The sequence below is a fragment of the Ctenocephalides felis genome, unplaced genomic scaffold, assembly GCF_003426905.1.
Source record: "Ctenocephalides felis isolate EL2017-DRISC unplaced genomic scaffold, ASM342690v1 CF-g0.4_SCAFFOLD_01492, whole genome shotgun sequence".
Taxonomy (NCBI): domain Eukaryota; kingdom Metazoa; phylum Arthropoda; class Insecta; order Siphonaptera; family Pulicidae; genus Ctenocephalides; species Ctenocephalides felis.
In genome coordinates this window covers 10,928,330-10,939,518 of record NW_020537646.1, presented here as the reverse complement: position 1 = coordinate 10,939,518, position 11,189 = coordinate 10,928,330, and the positions used below count along the sequence as shown (strand labels likewise).

Genomic DNA, 11,189 nt, shown 5'->3' with positions numbered 1-11,189 from the left:
ACCGATCCTGGGTTCCATTACTACACATTCTTATTCTTTATATGATTAAGTTATTGTTGACTGGTGTTATTGTATTATGCCGATGCTGCGTTTGTTTAAGTATGTACTCATTGCAATTCTTTGAAAGACGTTTGTCACGGAGCGTCTGGTTTTTCGTTTCGTTCAGAACGTCCAGCAGAGTTTTCCCACGTTTTAATGGTGTGACAGGTATCGCTGTCAACACTTAGGTAACTGTAACTGAAACACTGGCCAGTTGAGTGACTTTTCTTGTTTTCATAGGTAATTGTTAATTGAAATTATAATATACTGCACTTTTTTCATGTAACAGCTAAACAGGATATCAACAATACACGGACGTCTGATCACTGAATTGGCATTCGATATAGACATTCTGTTCGATATAGAAAAAATTTGCTGATGTTTCATAATGGAATAGGCGCAGACACTAAAAAAATCCTGTTGCTGATTGACTCTTAAATGAAATGCGATTATGTCAGATATTTTATTTAATGGTAAATAATTAGCAATAAATTATTAATCGAAACTTTTTCATTGTGCCTCATTTTATTGTCTTTTACTTCAGTAAATGATATTTAACCCTCCGTCGGTCGGCGTGGTCTGGCCAGACTTTTTTCGACTTCAATTTAAAAAAAAAATACTTCTAGTAATCCTATCGACTTGAAATTTCTTGACCTTTCCTAAAATTTCATTAGCTGTCGATTAATGAAAAAATCAGGACGAAAAAATGTACAGAAGGATAATTATAAGGATTTTATTTTTTTATACTTCGAATGGTCGGAGTGGTCTGCCTAGACCACCTATACATTTTGTATGAAATATACGCTTTTTGATATATGTATACCAGTATTTTGTCTTTTTTCTGGTATTTTCTATTCAAACTGCATTTTATATATTCTTTGCTATTTGTTGTAACATGAATGTTAGTATTTTCACGACGAGAGTCCATTGAAAACCTACCAAACTTATTGGTCATCGCAAACATTGAAAATCGGATGAGTAATGCGCACATTATCAACAATTTTTCTACCCGTACTGCATTCGAATTTTTTTTGGCAAACCTGTACTGAAATTATATTTTCAACTTGAATTTTACAGCTCATTTCAAAGGCGACGCACCTCATTTCGTTTTCATTTGAATTTCACATTTATTTCGAAGAAGCCGAAAAAGAATAAATCTTGTTTTTCATTGATATAAAACAGAAAAACAAAAATAATAAAAAAAGCAACGATTTTTTTATATTCTTTGATTTTTGTATGTAATATAATATAATATATAATTTTTTTATTATAAGCAAGCTCAACACATGCAAAAGACGGTAAAAAAAGAAAAAATCTATTTACTACTATAATATTAGTTAATATATAAGACACTAAAAACTCATTTATCCCGTAGAAATGCATGTAAAATGAATGGTGGTCCAGCCAGACCACTCCGACCATTCGAAGGTGAAAAAATATCGGACCGGCGGCGGGGTTTAATAATTTCATTAAGATAATATCGTTCAGTGACGCTTTTATGATGTGTATATATTGTAAAAAGCACCTACGTAATAAATCGTGCCCACTTAATGCATAGGGCGATTATGCCACTACAGGAAATGTAGCATTGTTCTTATCCGCCCAGGTGCAGCAAGTGACATCATTAAATAGAATATGTGCGGTATATGTTCTCACTGAAATTTATTTTCACCGCGATCAAATAATGGTTCGAAGTCGTTATCTAACCGACCGCAACGGCCCAAATGAATTGAAAACCACGTAATATAAATTTTAGTAAACGCGATCATTAAATTTGAGGAAATTATTTCTGAGTAATATCAAAGGGCATCTATGGATGTATGAAGTATAATAATTATAAAAAATTAGAACTTCTAAATAAAACTAAAGCTAATGAAACAAGGACATTCATAAGATGTATGTGTAATTATATTTATTTTGTGACAATATTAAAAACTAACTTAACACGTTAACTGCCAAGCCAGTAATGTGACTGATTTACCTGAGTAATATGTGCCTTAATTGACCTGAACATTTCTTGGCTTGCCAAGAAAAAAGTTTTAATATAAAGCTATGCTAGTCACATATGTGTGACATGAAAAATAGTATATTAGTAATAATCTCCAAAATAATAATAATTAATCTCCAAAAAAATTTATTTTCTACCTCACAAATATTTCCTTTTGAATCTCCAGAACATTTCCTTTCTAATGTCTTGAATATATCATTTTCAATCTCTAAAATATTTTTTCCAAACTCAAAAATATTTTTTGTCCAATTACTAATTTTATTTTCAATCTCCAAAATATTTTTTTTAAAACCATTTATAATTATTTTTAACTTCCCGAAGAAGTGATTATTTCGATCAGAGAAACCGAACTATAAAAGGTTTTTTCTAAGAAAATGGTAAATTCAAGGACAAATAATGATATTTATATTATTAAATAAAGATGTTTATATTATTAAATGTTCAAAATCAAATTAACATGTTTGTAAAAAGATATAAGAAATTGATAATCTGTTAAGTTTTGATTTTAAAACTTTTATACATGTCATATCATAATATAATTTTATTAAATAAAATGTACCATCTGAATGTGTTCATCAACTTTGAAATTAATTTATTTAAAAAATAATTTTACTGCATTACGTTAAACTGGTAATTATGAATAAGCTTAACAACAGCTTGAAATAATATTTATTAATATTGATTACGGCTTGTTTATGAATAAATAAATAAATTATTTAATTAATTAATTAATTACATTATGAGCGAAAACTAGTCATCAGATATTGCTTTCGATTTTGGTAAAAATTTTATGATGATAAAATTGATAACTGTAACTGATAACTAATTAATTGATGATATAATAGATAAATAGTTAATTATAGACCATAATATTAAAATGGCCCTGTGAATTTTAAACTTTTATCACCACCATTTTAAAAGTTATACCAAAATTTAATTAAGATATAATTTAGTACACTAATAAAAGGTGATCCACTTGGATTTCCTTTTAAAATTCTATGTTATTTGTCAAACTAATTACTCAATGTCTTTCTATTTAGACAGATTGTAATTTATAGGAAAAAAAATTTTTTTTTAAAGTTGCCAAATTTCAATTTCTCCATTCCACTTACACATATGGTGAATTTTTGCAAAATGCCACTGAACCCACTTATTATTTTATTTCAATGTTTAATAAATTTTAATTTACACGAGAAACCCATTAGAAGATGAGTGTTTGCTGTTTATTTATATATAAAATTACTTCAGTCTAATGACTCATTTGAAAATCGTGTAATACTAGCTCAAGACAGACACCATGGTGTCGATATATTTTAGGTGATGATATCATAAAAAGCCCAACATCATATATTGGCGAAGTTGAAGTTTTTTATATTAAACTAGGATTCAAATTCAAGTAATTATTTAATTAGCATTGTAAATATTCTACATAGTGTGTAAGAAAATAATTACAATTTGTATCATTGTATCATCTAAATAACGTTTCATGTCGTATTGCATGAACGTATGGAATTTGCACAGAATTAATAGAAAGCATTTTGCTTCTATGAAATACGGATTTAAACATCCTATGTAAACACAATTTGTTAGCATAATAGCGAGTGCTCAAATAATGGAACTACATTTCCACGTAATTGGCAAATGTTTGGATAATGCTTCAGAGTCGTGTTCAGCACTCTGGTTGTATAATTGCTAAGCCGATTTTGATAAATCGCATTATAGTAACGAGAGAAATGGTTCTGAGTCATTAATTACAGGATAATTTAAAGAATCAAATATATGTCTAATTAAGATAACTTTATCTTGAAATAAAAAATGTTAACTCAAATAACAACTTGTATTTTCATCCATATTTTATGGACATTTGTAAAAATTGTATGGCTATTTTACTTGCGTTTAATGAACCTGATATCAAGAATTTTTATTTTTATGATCAAAATATCCGTTTTTATCCAGAACGACAAGATTTTATTAATTTCCCGTAGCCAGCAAGTGATCACAAAAAAATTGGAAAATGATTTTTTTTTGCATAATTTTACATTCTACTGAACATTTTGGCATTAGAAAAAACTGATGGATGTACTACGAATTTCCTTGCTTCCAGGGGCTCAAATGTTTCCAAATTGATAAAAAAAAATCTCTGAAAGTTTTAGCTTTTAATATTAACTTTAAGGTAGTCCGCACTCCAACCAAAGTTTCTATGGAAAATTACATGGGTAAAATTTCATTTGTTTTACAAATTAGCTACAAGTGAATCAAAAGTTTGAGAATAAAATTGTATTTGCCTATTTTGATCATAGATAAAAATTTTATATATTTAATAAAATATATCATTTAATAAAATTTACTTTAGAAGAAAAACCAAGAAACTTTGGTTGGAGTGCAGACTATCTTAAAGTTAATAATAAGAGCTAAAACTTTCAGAAAAAAAAATTTTTATCAACTTGGTAGCATTTGGAAACCAGAAAGCATCCATATTAAGGACCACCCTTATGTGAAATGCTTATATGTTTGTATACATATACATACAAATATTTCCATATAGTTCGGATACAAATATACTATTTCAGAAGTACGGATCAACCGATTTGAATGATTCAAAACACATTGTTTTGACGGAATAAAGAAATTATTTAATTTTTGGGAAGGCAGGTCTAGGGGTTTCGGAAAAACAATATAAAAACAAAATTCATTAGACATGTGCTTTGGTTGGAGTGCGGACTATGTTAGAGTTAATTTTAAGAGCTAAAACTTTCAGAGAATTTGTTTTTATCAACTTAACATTTGAATCCCTGAGAACAAGAAAATTCGAAAAATCCATATTGAGGACCACCCTAATGTGTATATGTGGAATGTATGTATATGTATGTTCGGATACGGAACCACGATTTCAGAAGTATCGGATCAACCGATTAGAATGATTCAAAACACATTTTTCTTGTTTTGACGGAATAAAGAATTTTTTTATGTGTTGGAAAGGCAGGCATAGGGGTTTCGGAAAATCAATAAAAAAAAAGCTTAAAAAAGACGGTCAAAAATGACCATTAGACATGTTCTTTTACGCGCTTCATAATTTTGCTTCAAAAACAACTACGTAGCGTGATTGCTTCGAAAAAAAATCATAATTTTCAAAAACTTCTAAAAAATTTAAAGTTGCAATGGTATAAATTGAATCACTCATGTCTGTAATAATGAAGATATTTTTCACTGCTTTGAAAAACTCGGGTTTGCATGTGCAATTGACATTTCATAACAAACTATAGAAAATCAGGACAACGTGTTTGCGTAGTATGTTATTTTCCATATCATAAACATATCATTACGTCGCAAGTCTGTCTCATTAGGTGAGTACGCATGCAATAGTAGAAACAGTCCTGTGTATTTGCCAAGAATTGCCTCGGGATTGATAATCTTGTAAAAGATATCCATATGTTGCTATATCAGTAGTAATATGTAGTAATCCAAGATATTATTAACCCTTTCCACTCGGATCTCGCAATTCTTAATTAATGTATTAATGTATTAATATTAATGAACAACTTTATGAAAATCTCCCATTAACTGCAACTATATCTTTATTTCAATTAGTCCTTTCTTGAAAGTCGTGACATCAGTTATAAATGTAGTTCCTCCAGTAGATAATAAATTTATTAAGAATATTTTCTTATGTCATTACAAGCAACGACACTAAGTACACACCAGTAATGTGGAAACTGAACAGGAATATTCTTTTCAATCACATTGCAAATATTTACATAAGATTGCAATACGAGTTTGTATAAGTTAATATAAGAAATATTTTAATAACTTCTGAAAGTTCGAAGAAATGGCTATTCTGCGAACTCTGATTTCGCACTAGTGATCACAGTTTATATTTATCCAATTGGCGAAGACATATTATATATATATATATATATATATATATATATATATATATTTATAGAATTACACCAGTTTTCGTACCAATTGACAATCCAGTGTTTTATTATTGGTATTGAATTCTGCAAAAGTTCTTATCAACGCTGGTCTAAATATAGATTCAATCACTGGTAGTTACTTTCAATATTCCTTGAATCTATTTATTGGCAAAGAATATGTATGATAATTCGAAATAATTGGCTTAGAATATAATAAAATCATCCATCACTTATATATCGTGCTATTGCAATAATGTGGAATTGATTCGCTTCAGAGTATCTGTCAAAGAAATGTTAACAAAAAATATTGAAACTAATTACACCATCCTCTAATTAGGAAGGTCGAACTGCGTTCACGAAATGCTTGGATGTTTTTTGCTCCCAACTTTTGCACAATTGATCTCTGAGAATATGCTGATTTGGTTCGAAATTTATTTTTTTGCATGCTACTGTTCGCGCGATCATTTTTTATAGGCGATAAATTCATATTTGTTTCTGAGAATATAATAATTCGATAAAATGGAACGCAGGCTATAATAAAATATTTGATAATATAATTCCAATTGAAATATATAATTCCACTTAAGTTACGATGTAGTCAAATCAAACATGTTATATTACTAAATAATAGTATTTAATAATTATATTTTAACTAAATAAAACTTACCTGTCAATGGAGACATGGCGAATGGCGACACAATATTTATGCACTTGAGTTTACGTCAATATTTGTAAATAATTTAAAATATTAATTATATTTTACACACTTATTTTAAATATATAGCAAATTAAATGCTCCACCATAAGTTCTTCACTAAGTCTGTCACGTTATTATATTTTTATTGATATATTGTTTACATTCACTCAGCACATTCCCCAGGACATGTTGCTCATTTTGAGAAATGAGAGATACTAATTGTATGATGCTTATTTTTTCGTTATTTTGGCAACCGTTTTATATGATATTCAGAATACAATTGATTCACGTTATTGAACCAACTTCATATTGCAACGTTTATTTGACATTTATTATATTTATATTTTTTTATTTGGATATCTGGTTAACTTCATTGAAGTAAAAAATTATTCAATCTTAAATTAAAACGAGATTAAACCTAATAATACATTTCTTATGCAATTGAAAAAGAAACATTAAATTATTATGAAAGAAAAGCATTATTCAAACTTACATGAAGTTACTTATGTTCATGTACATGACTTATTTATTATATTTATATTTTCTATTTGGATACCTGGTTATCTTCATTTAAGTAAAAAATTAATTAATCTTAAATTAAAACGGGATAAAATCTAATAATACATTTCTTAAGAAATTGAAAAGAAACATTAAATTATATTGAAAAATAAACAATATTTAATCTTACTTGAAGTTAGATTCATATATACTCTGCATACAAGTTTGCAACGTAAAAATATATCTGCCGTTATACCTTGCTTTTTTGATTTTGCTTATATTATAATTATATTCCAGTTTTTTAAGCGAATTTATTTTTATTTCAGGTACAAAGATAACAAACCGTATCCATGGCCATCAGAATCATCAAGTTTTATCTTATATCCTGATGCTGCTAACCAAACTATTTATACTCGCTCAATTACTGCTGCTGATAAAGGAAATTACTCTTGCCGTTTAAGGAATGATACTCATCTATCAACAAATAATGTCAACTTGGAAATTTTTGGTAAATAAATAATAAATTTATAAGCAATTTAAAAAATCAATGTATATTCATAATATTTATTTTTTTATACTTTGTATCACCTAGCTTGTTTACGACTATTCCAAAAATCAATTTCCAGAATAATCAAGTCTATTTAATAATTTTCCTTTACAGAACGTTCCCCTGACAAGGCATTAATTAATTTCATATCCGAAAACAAATCCGTACAATTGGGATCTCATGTTCGTTTATATTGTGAAGCATTTGTTGGTAAGTTTTGATGCATACAATAATGAAGTTATTTCATTGATTTGTATTTTTATTTATCTATCATTATTATTTTTTTAGGTCATGTTAGTCTACCAGATGCACAAAGTAAAATTCACTGGCGATACACTGCTGAAGGAAAAACAACTGAAGAACCACATCATGGCAAAGAGCAACATAGTGATAGGTTGGTTTAATAATTTATGATATATAATCAATAGACAATCATTTATTATATACTGATTACTTTTGTTTTAGGGAAAATGGTGCTGTGATAGGAGTGATCTTGGATATTCCTAAAGTTCAGCGTCACCATTTTGGTAAATACGTTTGTAATGTTGGATTGCCAGGCAGCGATGAATATATAAAAAAATCTTCAATTATTTCTGATAGTGGTGTTTCCATGGTAGAAGATACAAGGTATTAATTGATACTTAGTTAACGCATTATAAGCCACTTTGACTATTATATAAAAGTTTTTGTACATGGAGTATATATTCATCTGACCCTTTGTATTGTTGCAGGTGGATGAATTCCTCCAACGCCCTGGTGATGGCTGTCATAGTAGCAACATTGTGTGCTCTTCTAGTAATCTTATTTGCAAAAATAATGTATTACAGAAATCAACTGCAAAATAATTCAGAAGTATGTCGTAAAATGGCTGAAGACGCTTGAATTTTGTGTGTGAATACTATTTAAATAATATACCAAAGTGAAATATGATTTCATTATTGGAGTACTGAAGCATTAAAATCAAATTAATATATTTTGGTCCGAATTATAATCAAATAGGTGAATAAAGACCATTGTAATTGTGATAAATTTGATGAACTATATATTAATAGTATATGAATTCCAAGATTGATTTTTAATTTAATCATTCCAAATTTAAAATGTATTTTCTCATTTAAATGTATATAAATAAATTTATTGTTAGTTTAGTTGAATGAAAGTTGAATCAGTGAGTTTATATAGAAAATATAGTATGGATGTATTGTGATTGAAAATGTATATAAATGGTAGCTGTATTTATAATTTCAATGTCAATAGTTTGGCATTGTGAATAGGTATTATATAATTAATGGCATATATTGTAGAAATATATTTCATACATTTATTATTTATTGTTATGCCTAAATTAATTGTACTTATGAATTAGTTATAAATACCATTAAATGATTGATGCTCAAAAGAATATGTACTTCATATGTTTTTATATTAATTTTGTAAACTGATATTCCACAAGCATCAGGCAACATTTCGACAACATTATTAGAAATACTTGAATGAAATTGCAAATTAAAGATTTGTAGAGGTTTGTGAGTTATTGTTGTATTCAACAATTGAATTTTTTTATATTATTCATTGTAAATAATAATTACAAAAAAGTATGTACTTGTAATATCTGTTAATAAAACTTTTTTATATTGGAAAATTATCTCTTTATTTCATATTGACAATATGAAATTTGATTTAGCCCCTTTATATACAAAAAGTTAATAGAATATATACATTTCATAATATTACATTAAAATACATTTTGCTAACAACAATAAGTACACTTATTTTCCAGGCAAGTTTGCACCCTGTTTTGAACAAACTATAATCTAACATTCTTTAAGTAATAAATGCATTATATATAAACATTAATAACTATAATACTTCAGTGTGATGTAAATATATAACATAATCGATATATTGATTATTTACAAAATAAAATATTTTATTTTATGGCAATTAAAAAAGGTGTTAAAATTTTGTTAAAAATAGAGTTACAAAATATATATACATATGTAACATATAAAATCACTTCAAAAGTTCCAATAATCTTTAATATTCCTATTTTGAGATCACTGAGCACTCAAAAAACGCACATTTATTCATCACTGCGACACAGAAGTCAAATATTCACCTTCACATAATTAATAAGTACTATAAATTAAATTATTTAGTCTTGATGGATTTGTTTTTCATAACTCTAAAAAAAAATTTAATTGCAAATTATTAAGATTAACTTGTTTAGTACAATTAAGCATGTGAAGTTAAAATAAGATAAGTAAATAATTTTTATTTAAGTATCAAATAATTTTATATGCTATCTCACTAACCTGAGACGCAATTCTGGTCAACTGCTCCAGCATTTCAGGTCCAGTTTGTACCACCATTCCACGGAAGGTACCTTCAGGGCTTTGTAACAATTCGTGAGGATGACCGAACTCGAGTACTTGACCAGCATCCATCACTAACACTTTATCACAATCCATAACTGTGTTCAGACGATGTGCTATTGTTAGTACTGTACAGGATTGAAATTTGCGTCGAATTGTTTTTTGGATTAAGGCATCAGTTCTAAAATAATTATTAAATTTAATGGTATGTATGTAATATACAACTAATAAGTACATAATATTATTTAAGTTCATATATGTAAGGTAACTTACTGAGGGTCTACATTAGCTGTGGCTTCATCCAACACTAAGACTTTATTATTTCTTAAAATTGCCCTAGCAAGACAAACCAGTTGGCGTTGTCCAACACTAAAGTTAGATCCACCTTCAGACATTTTTCCAAACAATCCAGCAGGTAATTCCTGGACAGCTTCCTTTAGCTCAACCTTAAAAAAATTGTATTTTAATAATTTTATTCAAAGATAAACCAAATTCTTTTATCGCTCTAAAATAATATTTTAACAATTACCTCACTCAATGCTTGCCACAAAGCACTATCTGGATATTCTTCAAAAGGATCTAGATTGTATCTCATAGTACCAGAAAACAAAACTGGTTCTTGAGGAATAATTGATACTTTGCTTCTCAAGTCATGAAGCCCCCATTTCAGCTGTGTCTCGATCATCTATCATTATTGATCCTTCAAGATATGATTAATCTTGAAATAAAAAACGCAATTAAGACAAACTCATGAACAAGTATACAATTTGTATCTACACTGCTATTTATAATACCTGAATAAAGCATTGATCAAAGATGATTTTCCAGCTCCTGTGCGACCAACAATGCCAACCTGGTAAAAAAGCATTATCCAGAGTCAAATATGATGGATGAAATAAGTTAATGTATACATACTTTTTCACGGGCTTGATCTCAAAGTTTAATTTCTTCAAAACTAAAGGTTCTTCTGGTGCGTAACGAAGACATAGATCTTTGAATACAATTTTTCCTTCTTCTGGCCAACTTGGAGGTGGTTTTTAGCTGGTTCAGAATCTAATGCAGGTTCAGGTTGCACATTTCTATATTCTAAAACTCTAGAATATAAAGG

The 11,189-nt window shown here is 28.2% G+C and overlaps 1 protein-coding gene and 2 pseudogenes across 1 annotated transcript; 2 read left to right on the top strand and 1 right to left on the bottom strand.

Moving 5' to 3' along the window:
* LOC113370832 overlaps nucleotides 1–4,671 on the top strand; it is a 22,492-nt pseudogene extending 17,821 nt beyond the window's left edge.
* A 2,460-nt stretch (nucleotides 4,672–7,131) lies between these two features.
* LOC113370830 (fibroblast growth factor receptor 4-like) lies at nucleotides 7,132–8,588 on the top strand. The gene is made up of 6 exons (XM_026611515.1): nucleotides 7,132–7,174; nucleotides 7,486–7,667; nucleotides 7,821–7,916; nucleotides 7,995–8,100; nucleotides 8,172–8,333; nucleotides 8,438–8,588. The coding sequence occupies exons 1-6, from the start codon at nucleotides 7,155–7,157 to the stop codon at nucleotides 8,586–8,588; spliced, it is 717 nt and encodes a 238-aa protein (XP_026467300.1). The 5' UTR covers nucleotides 7,132–7,154.
* Nucleotides 8,589–9,394: 806 nt separating this feature from the next.
* Nucleotides 9,395–11,189, bottom strand: part of LOC113371532 — a 4,409-nt pseudogene continuing 2,614 nt past the window's right edge.

What these genes read in the sequence shown, in the direction of transcription:
- LOC113370830 (XM_026611515.1), top strand. Translation starts at nt 7,155, where the DNA reads ATGAAGTTACTTATGTTCAT. An exon ending in ATATTGTGAAGCATTTGTTG is followed by an intron (nt 7,917 to 7,994) that starts GTAAGTTTTGAT and finishes TTATTTTTTTAG; the next exon opens with GTCATGTTAGTCTACCAGAT. An exon ending in TCCATGGTAGAAGATACAAG is followed by an intron (nt 8,334 to 8,437) that starts GTATTAATTGAT and finishes GTATTGTTGCAG; the next exon opens with GTGGATGAATTCCTCCAACG.